This window comes from Carassius gibelio, chromosome A10, assembly GCF_023724105.1.
Source record: "Carassius gibelio isolate Cgi1373 ecotype wild population from Czech Republic chromosome A10, carGib1.2-hapl.c, whole genome shotgun sequence".
Taxonomy (NCBI): domain Eukaryota; kingdom Metazoa; phylum Chordata; class Actinopteri; order Cypriniformes; family Cyprinidae; genus Carassius; species Carassius gibelio.
The window spans coordinates 8,034,749-8,051,122 of record NC_068380.1 but is presented as its reverse complement, the minus strand read 5'-3'; the positions used below and the strand labels follow the sequence as shown (position 1 = coordinate 8,051,122).

Sequence of the window (16,374 nt, the reverse complement as noted above, 5' to 3'; positions counted from 1 at the left end):
AGGTTGCAGGGAAATTTGCAGCATTTAGTGAAACCTCAACAAAGAACACGGTGGTGATAAAAGACCAGGAGCTTTAGAAAGGTTGGCTTGGGGCAGTGTGGGAAGGTTATTGTTAAGTTATTTGCAGGAGTACTTGGAAGGGGGGAAAGGGTCTCAGCTGCCATTTAGCATTGAAACCTGTCTGCCTTCTGTCTCTCTCTCTCTCTCTCTCTCTCTCTCTCTCTCTCTCTCTCTCTCTCTCTCTCTCTCTCTCTCTCTCTCTTCTCTGCCATTTATACCCACTGCAAATTCACAGCAGAGCCAATATTCAAAAGTCACCTCAAGAACTTTCTCTATTTACTTTCTCTTGTAGTCTTTATATTCACAAAGACTCTCATTCAGGTGGATGCAGGGCCTACTTCTTTTTTTTTTTTTTTTTTGCCTGTCTGTGAAACAGTAGAGAGGAACAAGGTCTGATTACGTCATCGAGAGAGACTCTCTTCTCTGCAGTTTTCTTTCTGCCTATCATTTTCTTTGAATCCCTCACTTCTTACTTTGCTTCAAAACGTTGTAAGGGAGAATGTCAAGGACCCACTATGGCGCTTGTATTTTTTTATGGATTTTTTCCTTAGTGGCATGTAAGGTTCCAGGTAAGATTAACTTTTATTGTGATTTTATTTTTGACATTTTTCTAACTTCTTGCTCATTTCTCCAGTATGTGATTGGTTTTTATGGTTTTCTTCTATTTTGTTTTTTGCTCTGTATCTGCTTAATTTTAGTACCTGTCACTTTCATCTAGTCACTTTATATCAATTCATGTTTGCATCACAGTTGGAAGGCTGAAAAGATGCCAGGAAAGACTTACAGTATGTTATGAATATACCTTATTATGTGATTCAAGTGGATGGAAGAAGGCATCAATGTTGGCAAGATCATCCACAGACATCTTTTCTCTAGTTATTATGTAGCTCCTCTTTAGGAATTCTTTCCTGTCCAGTTTTCTTTTATTTGTATTTATATTAGATACCCTTAATGATTGCTTCAAGTGTTATAAATTATTATGTAGGTTCAGTATATATTAGGCAGTGTTATTCTAGTATTATTTATATAATACTATAATATTTATTGATATTTCGAATTAGCATTTTTATATTTCCAGTTATTCAGTTTCAATTTCATTTTAGTTGAACTTTTTTGTTTTATTTATTTTTAAATCAGTGTAATTTTATTTTATTACTTCAAGTTAAACGTATCCATTTCAGTTAGTTGCCAAGGCAAGATTTATAATTTTTAAGTTTTTAAAGTTTCAAATCTAATATTTATTTACATTTATGCATTTAGCAGACATTTTTTATTTAAAGCAAATTACTTTATTCAGGCTATAATTTTTTTTCTTTTTTTTTTAATCAGTATGTGTGTTTCCTGTGAATTAAACCCACAACCTTTTGTGGTGCTAAAGCAATCCTCTACCACTGAGCCACAGGAACTCTATTTGCTTTTTACTTTATTTAATTTACTATGAAAAAAGTGGATGCTACTCTCAGATCTCAAGTGGAAGAAGAATTTCAGCTAATGGGTTTTTGAGCCCCTCTTTGTTAGTACGAAGATGAGTGAGTCAGCTAGAATTCACTCTGGCTCATCATTTGTGACTTACACAGTCACTGTGAATTTTTCAGCTAGCCAAGACCTCTCTCTATATTAGATCTACACTAGACACTTAGCACAAAGGAAAGTTTTACATGCATCAAGATAAGTTAAGAAACAGAAGTAAAACAAACCACAACTGTTCCAATAGAATAGACATTTACTGTTGCATCAAGATGCGACCAATGCTGACTAATCTGTAGATAAAGATAAAAAGATAATCTGGTGCTATCTTACACCATTTCTACATCGGATGTGGTGTGGTGCGACAAAACACTATAGATCTCATTATAATCAGCGATGGTGACTACACTGGATGCAGTGCAACAAGACAAATCCCCAACAGAAAACTGCTGTTGTGTTCTATTTATGACATATTTACACAAATTTCAAATGATTTTCAATGGTTATATGTCTAATATGTCATGTCCAGTGTAGACAAACTGTGGTTTACAATGCCACCAGTGCGAGCGCCAAAAATCGCTCTGGCCAAAGACTATAGAATACCCAAGATGTGTCACTTATATAGTTTTGAATGGGGAAAAATGCAACACTCAGTATGGCTGCTCAATCACAGGATGCCCCGCCTTCTGAATGAAAGAGCCAATCGATAATCAATAAAGTCAGCGCATCACTGCAGCTGCCATTAAAAACAGTCAGTGCCATAGATATATATATATATATATATATATATGGTCAGCGCTCTGAGCGTGCTCTTAGGACTTTGCATGCACATCTAGCCTGAAAAATACTCTTTTTATAACACTGTTTGAACAAAAGAAACAACATTTATGACACAGCAGATGTCAGATTTCATTGGTGATTTCACTTTGGCCTTTGCTCTGGCTGCCCAGCTAACAACACTGTACAAAGATTCATGTGCGCTCCACTGTAAAAATACTCTGATACAAGTAAATGTCCTGCACTGAAAATGTTACTTAAGTACAGTAAGTATAATCAGGTAAAAACAGTGTTCAAAGGGGTCATATGATGCGATTTCAAGTTTTCCTTTCTCTTTAGAGTATTACATTTATTCATTATTACATTTATTCATTTAAAATTAAATGAAATTAAATTTATGCATTTAGCAGACACTTTTAATCTAAAGCAATTTACAGTGCATTCAGGCTATCAATTTTTACCTATCATGTGTTCCCAGGGAATCAAACCCCTAACATTGCGCTTGATAGTGCTATGCTCTACCAATTGAGCTACAGGAACACTTAGCTGATGCTTTTATCCAAAGCGACTTACAATTGCTATATATGTCAGAGGTTGCACGCCTCTGGAGCAACTAGGGGTTAAGTGTCTTGCTCAGGGTCACATTGGTGTCTAACAGTGGATTCAAACCCAGAACTCTCACACCAAAGGCACGTGTCTTATCCACTGCGCCAGACCCAATGAGATATTCTTTATAAAAGTTAAGACTGGCCCACGCCCCCACATGTCTACGTCTCGATGGGGGAAGATTTGCATAACACCCCCAAAATGTTCATACAAAGAAAGAAAGAACTTTATTGTTGCTACCACCGCTGCCGCATCGTGTCTGTCTCATTGTTTGGCCTTCCAAAAGAGGATACGACTAGAAATCAGTGGTTAAGTTACAACACTGTTCCAGAACAGTTTAACCCACATATTCAAATGTGTGCAGCACATTTTATGAACGACTAATTATGTCCCCACTGGATGCAACAAATGCCTAGTTTATAATGGGTTTTTAATGTTTTTGTCTTTTCGCGTCATGTTTTGACCAGGATACGCATCACAGTATCACAAGAGGTGTAAAATTTCTGTCACACCTATGAGGCATTCGGCTAATCACAAAGCATGTCCTCTTAGTGATGTTATGGGGGAACACACATTTGTAATCATTCACAGAAAAGGCCTGACAGCAAATAGGGGCAGCAGAACTCACTTTTCTTCTGAAAAAAAAAAAAAAAAAGTTGCATACATGATATGGGCGACTGCACACCCACACAGCATGTGGTGAGGAAACTGTTTGTTAGAGATATGCAAATTAAAATGTTGCCAAATTAGCATTTTGCGTGGTTTTTGCAAGACTTAGGTCCTTTTTTTTTAGTTATTTATTTAGTTTTTTTTTATCAAAAGCATATAACAACAAAAATAACTATTGAAAAAAATCATTTGGAAATTTTTTGCGACTTTTGAAAAGTTACTCAAATGATATAAAGGCATTTTCCCGCTTATTAACCACATAAAAAGAGGAAACCATTGAAAAGCTGACTAAACAACACCAACTTGAAAAAAGCTGTGGCAACATGATCACGCAATAACATCACAGCAACTTTTACCAAAAAATCTACTAACTAAATGGTAGAATTACCATCTATCACATATGTTCATTGCATTAGATCACCAATCTTGACTGGAGATTATACAATAACTAAAATAACTTAATAATTTTTGTGTGTGTGTTTTGTTAAAAAGTGCTAATCCAACAGCATTCATGTATTTATAAATGTATTTCAAGAGTCCAAATATGTGAAATCACTACATAAAGGTTATGAATTCATAGCAAGTATTATCCATAAGGTCTATAAATCATTCTCGTACATGCAGGAACATCTGAAAGTTTTTTGTTGTTGATGATTTGCAGAGGTTCGCGTGACCTGCATCTTCTCTGAGGACTGTGTTCTTCCCTGTTCTTACACGCCCACCAATGATGATGTGAAGATCCAGTGGTACCAGCAGGAGGCGCTCATACTCAGTTTACAGCAGGCGGGAAAGCGTCTCATCCATGGCAACGTCAGCGTGGAACTGATCAGCGACAGCAGCGTCTCTGATGGCAACGCATCGCTGCTTGTGAGACCAGTAGATACGAGGAGTAGAGGACGATACAAATGTGTGGTCAACAATGGAACTCTGGCATACGCTGTTGCGACAGTGGAAGGTTTGTTTCTCTTGCAGGAATACTTTCACTTATTTTAAATGTATTATTTATGTTTATTAGTAGTTGTAGTAGTGAGAGGTTTGCATAGTTATGCATTTGGAGTTATGCATTTGCAGTAATAATTTCATTTTCTCTTGAGAATCAGCTCACTAAAAAGATTCATTCAGATTCGTTCTATTATTTGATTAGAGCAGGTGCCGCGAATTGACAAGTGAGTCTTTTTGTGGAATATGAGTGAGTCATCGAACCTTTAATTCAACCGATCTTTTAAGCTGATCGAAACAGCTTAATTAATTAAAATGTGTTCAGCTCAGTTTATTTACCAACGAGATTTTCCAGTTCATATGTCAGTGGACATTAGCGGCCTGAGAGTAGTTTTCCCAGATTATATTACAAGAATCATGTCGTGTTTGTGTGTGTTTTCTGCTTGATTCGTGAATGAATCACTATTTTTGTGATTCGATTCATTTAGTGAAAAAAATGATTCCGTTTGATTCATTTGCACAGTTCACTAACGCACTGAATTTATCTTTAAATTCTTTATTACTATTATTATTGTTGTTGCTGCTGCTGAATTGTGAATACTTTTTTTTTTTTTTAGCTTTTTTTATTTTATTTAGTTAGCTGGCTGGTACAATGTTTAGCTTTATTTGAAGCACAAACAACAACAACAGCAACAACAACAACAGCAGCAGCAGCACACATTTGGAGTGATTTTCTTTTTTAAAAGACCAATATCTGTTAGATATTTCTCAGTTTGCTCATATAAAATAGCAGGTAAGTTGATTACCACTCTTAAACAAATAAAAGCTGATAAAAAAATAGCAATATTTGTTGGCGATTTCTCATCTGATCATGGCTGAATTGTGACTGATTAATCATTAAATTGTTAATATATATTAAATAAAAAGCATTTTTAAACTTAATTTTTAAATGATTTTAAAATCTATCTATCTGTCTGTCTGTCTGTCTATCTATCTATCTATCTATCTATCTATCTATCTATCTATCTATCTATCTATCTATCTATCTACGTCTCTATCTATCTTTCTACTATCTACTATCTGGTTCATTCGTTCATTTGATGTCTTCCAGCTCCCATCAGGTCGATCTCTATTGACATCAATCCCTCTGGGCTGATCCAGTGCTCTACTAAAGATGTCTATCCAGCGCCGGTGGTGCAGTGGAGCACAGAACCCAGGTCAAGTCCTGCTGTTCTGCAACACATCACCCACATGGCTACTGGAGGAAGGGGCCTCTTTAGAGTGGAGAGCATCCTAAAACAGCAAAACAACTGCCTTGATCATGTTTACGTGTGTAACATCAGCTCCAGATATGGCACACAGACATGGACAGCTTCATTACAGCTGCAAGGTAAAACGTAATCATACTATAATGTGCAAAATGTGTTATAAAGGTGATAATTCCAATGTTGTCTCGTATACGTCACAGAAATTACCGGCTTTGAAGGGAAAGACCTGGTTATACCAAGTAAAGCTCCCAAGAAACTTCAGTCCTTCTCTCTGGTCTGGACTTTTACGGCAGCAAACAAAACCACAGATATCCTCACGTATGACAGCCGGTCACGTAAATCCAGCAGCTCCTGGGATCACGCAGAATTAAAGGAAGACAACGAATTGAAGGGGGATGTTTCACTAAGCCTGAAGAACCCTGGGTTGGAACATTCTGGAATTTACACATGTACCTTCTTAGGAGCAAAGACAAGGCATCTGGTACAGACCCGAGTTGTTATTTCGTCCTCCAGAGAGGGAAAAGGTAACCACTGATCCATGAACGCATCCATCCATCAATTAATCTGCTGGACTAAAGCTAGAACTAATTTCCTGCTAAAACATTGTGGCAGTTTACTTTTTAGCAGCAACATCTGTCTTGCTTTAACATGTTTCTTCTCTTTTTCTCTGTAGATTGTCTTAAATCTAATATGTGGATGTTGGGTATCTTCGTCGGATTAATCGTTCTTCTTGCACTCATTTTAATTATAAAAATATACAAAGGTAATACAGTGAACAGAACTTTCTGTATAATAATTAATCTGCATAATAGTGTTTATTGCTAAAAGAACACAGAGTTTAGATGTCCAGTATATAAATGGTCCATGATGTTTATGTGTGCAGTAAAATCCCAAAGAAATCAAGACAACTATCAAGAGGATGTGGAAATCCAAAGCATGAGCACAGGCACTGTCCAGTCATCTTTTATTTTTTTTATAATCAATACGTAACAGAATACATAAGTCCCCTGCTATTTGTAAAGCCATGTACATTTAGATTTGAATTTTTGCAACTGAATGTGTTCCTTTTTGCCTTTCATAGACAAAACATCAGACCTGTGAGAACCTGAAGGAAATAAACTTCAGCCTTCAGGTTCTCGCAGTTAGCCATGGAAAGAAGAAAGAAGAGTATTATGAGAGAGAAACCAGTATGGAATACAAGTCGGAAGACCAGCTGATGGACTTTATTTCTATACAATCTTCTTTAATTCTTATTTGTGAGAAACGATTTGGAAAATGACATAAGAATATGTATTTTTTTTTTAAATGGTATTTGGATTCAATATTTTTCGATAATTTATTTTTAAATATAAAATAAAAAATATATTATTTGTCAAATATTTATTATTGATTCTGTTATTTGTCAAATATTTATTATACATTTTCTATAAACCTCATACACTGGCTATTTTTGCAATTTAATTAGTAATTACACTACCAATTACTTTTAGTAATTACTAAAAGTTCACTAAGATACATTATTCATATATATATATATATATATATATATGTGTGTGTGTGTGTGTGTGTGTGTGTGTGTGTGTGTGAGACTTAATACTGTAATTCATCAAGGATGCAATACATTAATCAAAATTGACGGTACAGATATTTCTGTCACAAAAGATTTCTATTTCAAAAGATATTTTGAACTTTCTGTTAATCAAAGAATCCTGAAAAAACATTATCATTGTTTCCGCAGAATATTGCTGTTTTTACTGTATTTTTATAAAATAGATGCAGCCTGGGTGAGGATAAGAGTCTTGTGTTAAAATGTTGAAATATCTTCTTATTTAGGACTAAAATAACCACAACATGACCACACCAGTCCACTTTAAGGTTTAAATGCACTGGTTTGTTCTTTTGCCCGGTTATTTTTTTCTTCATCCTCTGCTTAACTGTAGCGGTTACATGGCCAAACCAGTTCTGGTCACTATATGTCCACTCATGCACCAGCTGGTTAATCATTCACTGATTTAATTGATATGTCCACAAGGGTCTTTCTCTCCCCCTTTCTCACGCGCACACACTTTCAGGACACATGCACTTGTACAGAGAGAAAGATTGTGACATCTCAGTAAACTGAGCTGAACGTGTGGCATAGTCTGACCATCATGGACCTGCTGCATCTGTGTGCTGCATTTGTGCTTTATCTTAGGACCTGGGTATCTGGTATCATCATTACTAAAGGTAAGGCTTTACATGCTTTTTAATGTTTTAGTTGTGTTTTTGTTGAGTTTAATTTTTCTCATCTATAATGTATGATACATTTGTTAAATTGAGCATTTAAAATATAAGATTAAATTGTTTGTACATGTAGTAAAACGGGGAAAAGTGAATAAATTGTCATATTTACATTTTCTTATGTTGTGTATGTGTGTGTGTTTTGAATCTGCCATTTAAGTTTTTCAGCAATAGCTGTTGGCTGAGTAAATGGATCAAAGCAGCACTTGTAGCAAACTTCATTATTTTCAGATTAATGACCCTTGAGAAAAAGAACAATCTGTGATTCATTTTTGAGGACTAGGCGCAGCCTACGAGTAAACAGTGATTTAAATGGTAGGAAAAAGAGATTGTTGGAAAACAGGCTATTTGAATAAAACTGTGATACTGATATCTCTTGAGAGTACTAATATAGGCCCGTTTTTTGCAAACAAAGCAATATTGAATGTTCCATTGCAATTACAGTGCATAAGAAACTACATGAGCCATTTGAACCCAGTTGTTTACCATTAAACTGATTTTTCCTCTAACTTCGAGATTTTACATGTGCTGGTCTCACTCTAGATGCACACGTGACGTGTCTGTTCTATGAAGACTGCGTGCTGCCCTGCAGTTTCAAGCCTACAGGGGCCGTGGTCATCCACTGGTACAAGCAGCAGATCCCCGTTCACAGCTACTACTACAATAAAGACCAGTACGGCCTCCAGAACAAGCATTTCAGCAGCCGGACCAACCTGTTTAATTCCCAGATCGCACAGGGAAATGCCTCTCTGGTGCTGAGGAAAGTTAAAGTCCAGGATCAAGGGAGGTACAAGTGCTACACCAGCACCAAGAAGGGAAACCAGGAAACCTTTGTTAACCTGGGGGTCAAAGGTCAGTAACAGTGTCACAGGTTTATCATATTTTTGAGTTTGCTGGGGTTACTTGGGTTATCTGTAACATTAAGTTGATCACCTATTGTAAAATATATTTAGACATTTTTATGCAATTAATTTCAGGGGGCCACAAGAGGGTCCTAGTGGGTCTGTGGAATAGTTTGGAGAAAGATGTAAAATTAAAATGAATAATACTAAAAATAATATTTTAAAAAATATTAATATTAAATATTAAATATTATATTTCCCTTCAATATTAAAAAAAATTAAGCAAAAAAAAAAATAATAAGACTTCATATAGTACATGAAAATATCTAGCTACATTACGCTTTTTGTCCAGGTTTGTTTATTGATTTATATAAAATTGATAACATCAACAAAGCTTCACTATCACTATTTTATACATTATCAAATATTGTTGGTCAAAAGTTATTTTCAAATGTGTATAACATATTAAAATATGCTCTGTTAATGTAAAAAACCAAACAAATTATATTAATCACAAATTATTTAATGCTATTTAGAGATAATGCAGAAAACCATATTCATTTAGTATAAACTATGTTTAGATGATTTAGATAATCTTACGTTTTGATCATTTTATGTTGTGCGTTGTCTGTCACGCTCAGCTCTGATCCAGTTTGTGAAGCTTGAGATGGTTGAGGAACGGGTCATCTGTCTGTCCCAGAACATCTATCCAGCTCCCGATGTCACGTGGGCCACTGATCCCCCCACGGACACCAGAAGCTTCCAGAACTTCACTCGTAAAACATCAGACTCAAAAGGCCTGTTCACCATCGAGAGCGGTATCAGTGTGATAGGCAACATCTCTGATCATACTTACTTCTGCTCTGTTGTGTCCGCGGATGAAGTGCAGGTGTGGACTGCATCACTGCATCAACAAGGTAACTACGTACTTAAACACAGACTCTCAAGAAAGGTGTTTGTTACCATTTTTTAAAGGCTCTTTTGAATGATTTGAATCTTACAGATAAGTTATTTGGTGAGGAGGGCTCTGGACTCCTGGTTCCCTGCAAGGTGACACAACCTCGCCACAATTTTACCCTCACTTGGACCTTCATCAGAACCACAGAAACCATCGTTATCTTCAGTTACGACAGCCGGACCCGTCGGATCGCGAACCTGTGGGAGAATAAAGCTGAACTCGACATAGATCAGGCTCACTCAGGCAACGGTTCCCTTCATCTATTAAACCCAGACAGATTAGGACACAGCGGGGCCTATATTTGCACATTCTATGGCTTCCAGATGAGACATCAAGTCCAAACTCACGTTAATATTACAGTTCGTGTGACTGGTGAGATTACCTAAATGTCAAAAAAATATATATTAACTGTACTGTGTGTTTGAAAGATGGGCACAGTCACTTAAGTTAATTACTATTATAAGTTTTAATTCATAAAACAATGTATTTTTTCCCCTAGATGATGATGAGCATGACTGCAGGAGGTCGTGGTGGGGAACTGCTGCGTCTGTCTTCATATTTCTGATCACTGTGTCTGTAGCCATGTCGCGATGTTTTAGATTGAGAGGTAAATATATATATATATATATATATATATATATATATATATATGTATATATATATATATATGTATATGTGTGTATGTATATATATATATTTAATAATATACCAAAATATTATTTAAAATAATATATTTTATTATGCATTGTATATAATATATATATTAGTATTTATAATATTATATTTTGTGTAAAATATTTGTGTGCAAATTTATTTAACCATTTTACACAATATATATTTCATATTAATATATACATATAATATATATATATATATATATATATATATATATATATATATATATATATATATATATATATATATATATATAATATGATAATATGTAGTATTACACAATATATTATAAAAGCAGTTTTACTTTAGCTTTTACTTAAGGCACATTGTCTCTTTCAGGTGAACATCCAGTAAACAGCCATTCAGACATCAATAAACGAATCCAATGTAGCAACAAAACCGGTAAATAATTATCCTCATTCATGCATTCAGATACTAGACTAATATCTTTTATTAATATCCTTTATTAATTTTTTGCAGAAATCCCGCTATTTGAGAGACTAGGACAAGATGAGCCCAGGCGCAACAGTTTGGAATCAGTCCAGACAGACATTCACAGAGTGCTGTCCAACACAGCATCTTTTGAAACATCCAAACTGCTCAAAGAACATCCGGACGGCTTTAAGAATGATGTCCTACCACATACACCAAAAGAGAACAGTATGATATATACATGCATGATTATTAGTGATTCCTCTACACCTGATACACCAGTGGAAAGACATGATTCCAGGCCACAAACACCAACCGGCGCTATCATAACTCTGTTCACCTCTGAGATGAATACACAGGTGTCTGATGACAAAGAAAATGAGAGAAATGAACTTGAATCTGAATCACACACAGCAGATGGAGTAGAGATGGAGTGTACAGTGATTCAGAGATTTTACAACATATGTGAACCTGCCACACCTGAGCTCTCACAGATCAATGGCTTCAGGTGATTGATATTAATTCCATAAATTGAAATGGTGCCGACTTGTTATAATAACTGGATTTTAAAGCTCACTCTTGAAATACATGACATATGGTAGATTAAAAAATTGTTAAACTCATTAAAGGGATATGCAACTATACACCTTAACCCTCAAGATCCCTCAAAAACTCAGTAAATAAAACAATTTTAATACGAAAAAACGTATATTATTATATGTCTTGTGCATTACATAGTTATATAGTGCATTATATAGTATATAGTCATATGTCTTGAATTTACACAATCCTCACAGACCTCGGTTATTAAGTTAGATTAAGCCTATACAATTAACCATTTATTTTATTTTATATTATTTGTGGTTTATTTATCTCAATTTAGAAAGTGGCAGTGTGAACAGATTATATGATTTACGTGAACTATATAAATAAACGTTTGAATGTGAAATGTACCGCTCCATAACCAGCAGGTGGCGATATTTCTGTTTATGTAAATATTTGAATATGTTTTAAATCTGCTTAGTTTATCTTTGCATATCTCTCTGTTAAAAGCGTGATTCTTGTCTGTCAGTAAATTATAGGTCAAGTGTTTGCATAATATTTAAAAAAAGAAGACTAAACTTTGTTTTTAAATGTATTAAAATGCTATATTATTCATGGCCTTAAACTAGCTTACTGTCACGTAGTTGTATAATGTAGCCTACAAATTGTGCAATGACTGTTTTAAATCTCTTAGGATTTTTTTTTTTTTTTTTTGAGAATGGGCTGATCCTTTTTTCCTGTTTACAAAGCATATTTCCATCCCTTGTGGACATTTATAAAATAGCACAGAAATGTGTCTTTCCTGTTTATTCAGCTGTGTGTCAAATGTAGTGTAAGCTATGTAACTGTATCATAAATTAACAAGGAACCAGATATGATTAAAGCCTGAGTGGACTTCAAATATACAGGACTGTATGTGATCTGAACTGCTGATCCCTCCGGTCTGAAATGAGCATCTCCACTGAGGTAAGATTATAATCAGGCTATTATTAAAAACAGACTCCTTCTCATTTTTAAATTGCTCCTCAAATAGCTCATGGCATAGGATAATCATCTGAGTTGTTTGCATTGTCTGTAAATCTGCTCCAGTGAATGTGAATCACAACAATATGAGTAAGTGAGCCATGACAACAAGGTCAAGTAAACTTCTAAGCTGGTTGCATTTAAAATAATCTAGCAATCATTGGTCTAGAGATTTCCCAGCTAACAGGCAACATACTCAGGACTTTGGCAGGTTGTGAACTAAATTTCTTAATTTCTTAAGGGTAAGCATGTTTTTCCAAACTAATCTGGTTTTTAACCCAACTCTCAGCTCTGTTAAATGGTGCTCTTTTTTATTGCTTTTTACCCCCATTACATATTTTAGTAATCATCCATAATTTAGATATAATTCAAAAGCTTAAACAAATTTAAAACTCTGCATAAACATAGCCACTATGATTGTATTAAGAACTAAGTGGTAATCAGTCTTATTTTTCACATTAAAATTAGAAAAATCTACCATTTTCTGTAACTGACTTTATAAGTGTGTGTGTGTGTGTGTGTGTGAGAGAGAGAGAGACAAAGAGGGTGAGAGAGAAAGAAATTAGTCCACCTAAGTCACCCAAGTCTCTTTGCTTAAAAAAGGAGAGATATTATTAATCCATAAAATTACAATTATGTAATATGGCAAGCTGCAACCATCCAGAATCTCCCCTACTTTAAAACCTTTTAGTGGGCTCCTACTATAGTCAAAATGTACTGCAATAGTTCATACTAAAAATTCTTTCTCATCTTGACAAAACATATAGCTTATCATTGGAAAGGTCTGAGTCTTAAGGTTCTAGATTTTGTAATACTAGTACTATTGTGACAGAAAAGTAAAAAATTGTGACAGGAAAATACATAAAAATAAGTCAATGGCGTTTGGGTGTCACCTGGTGGCTATTTACGGTATAGCACCTACACACAATTTTTTAGAAATCAACTTCAAATTTGGAACATAACTTTGTTTAAAGGGGGGGGGGGGGGGGGGTGAAATGCTATTTCATGCATACTGAGTTTTTTACACTGTTAAAGAGTTGGATTCCCATGCTAAACATTGACAAAGTTTCAAAAATTAAGTTGTACGTTTGAAGGAGTATTTTTGTTCCAAAGTTTTTTTCGAGTATGGCTCTGTGTAACGTTAGATGGAGCGGAATTTCCTTATATGGGTCCTGAGGCACTTCTGCCGGAAGAGCGCGCGCTCCCGTAGAGCAGAGCACTGAGAGCACAACAGACTTCACTGATCAAAGCAAGAGCGTCGCGAAATGTCACAAAAGGAGTGTGTTTTTGGTTGCCAGGGCAAGACAACCCTGCACAGATTACCCCAAAAAAAAAAAACAGCATTAAGGGACCAGTGGATGGAGTTTTATTTTTACGCATAAGCACATCAAGTAAACAACATGCGATGTTGTCAACAAACTGCACTTTCCACATGTACAGCTTAAAAAAAAAAAAAAAAAAAAAAAAAAAGACGACATAAAGTGAAACTTAGTCATTTTCCAAAACCGCTAAGCAAATATATACAGTTTCAGTACATACCACATAGAGACATCGTTGCTGATGCTGCTCTTGTTAAATTTCAGCCTCTGGATCTGATTCTGGATCATACATATACGCTGAATCTGACCGTTAGCCATGGTTTGTTTTGGATGTTTTTTTCCTCACGGTAATGTCACAGACGCTCTCAACGCAAAAGCCTACTGGCGCTCGTGATTCTTTAGCTCCGCCCACACGTCACGCCTCTAGGCGCTCGTGTTTTTCCGGGAAAAATCGGTACAGACTATCTTTCTCTTATAAATATAATAAAACTAAAGACTTTTTGGAGTTATGAAAGATGCAGTACTACTCTATAGGTACTCAAGATTAACAGGATATTTAGTGAAAACGAGCATTTCACCCCCCTTTAACATATGACTTTGATTTTATAGCAATTTTAGATTCAAAAATATTTATTGTTGTACAAAATTAGATTTCAAAAAAAAAAATTTTTTTTTAAACAAGCTTAAACTTCTATAACTTTTTTACTCTTTTATTTTTCAAAAGACCAACCTTAGGTTTATATTCCAAGTTACATTTCCATAAAGTTAAGAAGTTAATAATATTCTAAAAACATTAGCTTAAAAATTGTATTTGTAAATATATATATATATATTATTGTCAAAACATTCTTAGAACATAGTCTTGTTAGTTGGGTTGGAACGTTCTAGGTGTGCATTTGATATTTGATGTGATTAAACTGGACTTATGCTGCATTCACGGCATGTCATAATTAGGTTTGAGATGACAACGTTACTTTCAGTTTGGAGCTGTTCACATCCACGGACTTTCTTTTGGACCACTATGAACACCTAAATGAATCTGCAGTGGTCAGGTGGTACGGTGGTCACGTAGTAAGAGCTCTCAGAAAACTACCATCTTACAAGCTGTAATCACGAGTTCTTCAAGGACATGAGTGCTTTTTTACTTGTAGAAACCTATGAATTACTGTAATTTCATCATGGCGTGACTGACCTTGTGTTGTGTGATGTTCTTTATTCAAAACTCCTTGTTACCAACTGACCTAATATCTATCAAATGATAATTGTTTTCAGCAGAAGTTGAAATATGATGTCTAGCAAAGCTTAAAGCAGCTGTAGCTCTTACATCTTGACATGAGGAAAACAAAGATTTAGAGATTATATCAATAAAATGCTGCAAGTCATGCCAAAAGTTTCTTTGTTTGCAACCATTGTTGTTTCACTGCTCACCCAGAAAGAGCGTGACTTCAGATGGGGTTTTATTCAAGGTCACATGAATCATGGATATGGCTGATGGATCTGCTATGCTTTTTGCTACAAGATATCACCCCTATTTCAGATTATTAAAGTGATGCAAGTCTTCCATTATTATTGGGGAGAAATGGACTAGCCCAGTGACCTCACTTACAGAAACTGAGAGAAGAGAGGGAGTTGAGTGTTCTCAGCTGTTCCTGATCCTCACTTCCTCCCGAAGGAGCAAATGGAAACACCCAAAAAAAACATCCAGCTGGAGACAGCATTATTTCATGAAATATCCCAGAGCAGAACTGCTTTGCTGCTTTCTGTGATACAATTAAAAGAAGCCCTAGATAAACATAACACTTTTGGGGGATTCTAGATCATTTATCATCATCTTTAGTCTGTTAGTCTATGGCCCATAAATGATACTTTATGTTAGTCTATGGCCCACACAAACATCACTGTTGTAAAATGTTTATTTCTATTATTTCATATAAAAAAGAGAAATAGAATATTACAGCCAGCTTTTGGTTTTCATGGAAATCATCTCTACCTACTCGTAATTGTTTTTCAGTGTATTTGAAACCTGTTGCCGTTGACAAAAATTGTTTCCATTAATTTAAGTTGAAATAAGATAAAATATAAATCTTAGATATAGAAAAAGCGTAAACTTAAAAAACTTAATTAGAAAATTACATTTTCTTACATCGAAAATGAACTGAAGTACTGACTAAAATGACTAAATCTGAAACTGAAATATACATAAATTAACACAATAAAATATAAAAACAAAGATTACAATTACAATTACAAAATGACTAACACTTAAATGAAAATGAATTAAAATGAAAATATAAACATAAAAGCAAATTCAAAATATTATTAAATATTATAATAGTAAATAAACAATGTATAAAAATGAAAAATAATTAATGAACAAGGTTTAAAAGGAATAGTTTCCCCCAAATGAAAATGACAGCATTATTTACAATGATATTTCTATTTTTAATTTTATTCAATTTCATTGTTTATTTTGCCCTTGTGCCAAATTACAGCTATTGTCTATTCATTGTATATTT

General features: G+C 34.8%; 3 protein-coding genes across 8 annotated transcripts in view; all 3 read left to right on the top strand.

Annotated features, from left to right (window-relative positions):
* Positions 1-455: 455 nt before the first annotated feature.
* LOC128021664 (uncharacterized) lies at positions 456-7,150 on the top strand. The gene is made up of 7 exons (XM_052608976.1): positions 456-629; positions 4,241-4,534; positions 5,630-5,908; positions 5,987-6,310; positions 6,460-6,549; positions 6,670-6,732; positions 6,868-7,150. The coding sequence occupies exons 1-7, from the start codon at positions 560-562 to the stop codon at positions 6,885-6,887; spliced, it is 1,140 nt and encodes a 379-aa protein (XP_052464936.1). The 5' UTR covers positions 456-559; the 3' UTR covers positions 6,888-7,150.
* A 786-nt stretch (positions 7,151-7,936) lies between these two features.
* LOC128020644 (uncharacterized) lies at positions 7,937-12,097 on the top strand. Its single transcript, XM_052607257.1, has 7 exons — positions 7,937-8,012; positions 8,583-8,918; positions 9,550-9,825; positions 9,912-10,238; positions 10,366-10,473; positions 10,881-10,943; positions 11,022-12,097. The coding sequence occupies exons 1-7, from the start codon at positions 7,937-7,939 to the stop codon at positions 11,483-11,485; spliced, it is 1,650 nt and encodes a 549-aa protein (XP_052463217.1). The 3' UTR covers positions 11,486-12,097.
* Positions 12,098-12,288: 191 nt separating this feature from the next.
* The window catches only part of LOC128021021 (pleckstrin homology-like domain family B member 2), a 97,797-nt gene continuing 93,711 nt past the window's right edge, over positions 12,289-16,374 (top strand). For 5 of the 6 annotated variants that reach the window (XR_008185458.1, XR_008185459.1, XM_052607886.1 and 2 more), the window contains exon 1: positions 12,326-12,482. Coding sequence is in view for 4 of the 6 variants with exons in the window: in XM_052607886.1 (XP_052463846.1) it covers positions 12,465-12,482 (18 nt within the window). In the remaining 2 variants the exon portion in view is untranslated. Of the gene's footprint in view, positions 12,483-16,374 lie in introns of all 6 variants that reach the window. The other variant, XM_052607885.1, reaches the window with a different exon arrangement.

What these genes read in the sequence shown, in the direction of transcription:
- LOC128020644 (XM_052607257.1), top strand. Translation starts at nt 7,937, where the DNA reads ATGGACCTGCTGCATCTGTGTGCTGCATTTGTGCTTTATCTTAGGACC. An exon ending in TGTTAACCTGGGGGTCAAAG is followed by an intron (nt 8,919 to 9,549) that starts GTCAGTAACAGT and finishes TGTCACGCTCAG; the next exon opens with CTCTGATCCAGTTTGTGAAG. An exon ending in CCAATGTAGCAACAAAACCG is followed by an intron (nt 10,944 to 11,021) that starts GTAAATAATTAT and finishes AATTTTTTGCAG; the next exon opens with AAATCCCGCTATTTGAGAGA.
- LOC128021664 (XM_052608976.1), top strand. Translation starts at nt 560, where the DNA reads ATGTCAAGGACCCACTATGGCGCTTGTATTTTTTTATGGATTTTTTCC. An exon ending in CGCTGTTGCGACAGTGGAAG is followed by an intron (nt 4,535 to 5,629) that starts GTTTGTTTCTCT and finishes GATGTCTTCCAG; the next exon opens with CTCCCATCAGGTCGATCTCT. An exon ending in GTCCTCCAGAGAGGGAAAAG is followed by an intron (nt 6,311 to 6,459) that starts GTAACCACTGAT and finishes TTTTCTCTGTAG; the next exon opens with ATTGTCTTAAATCTAATATG.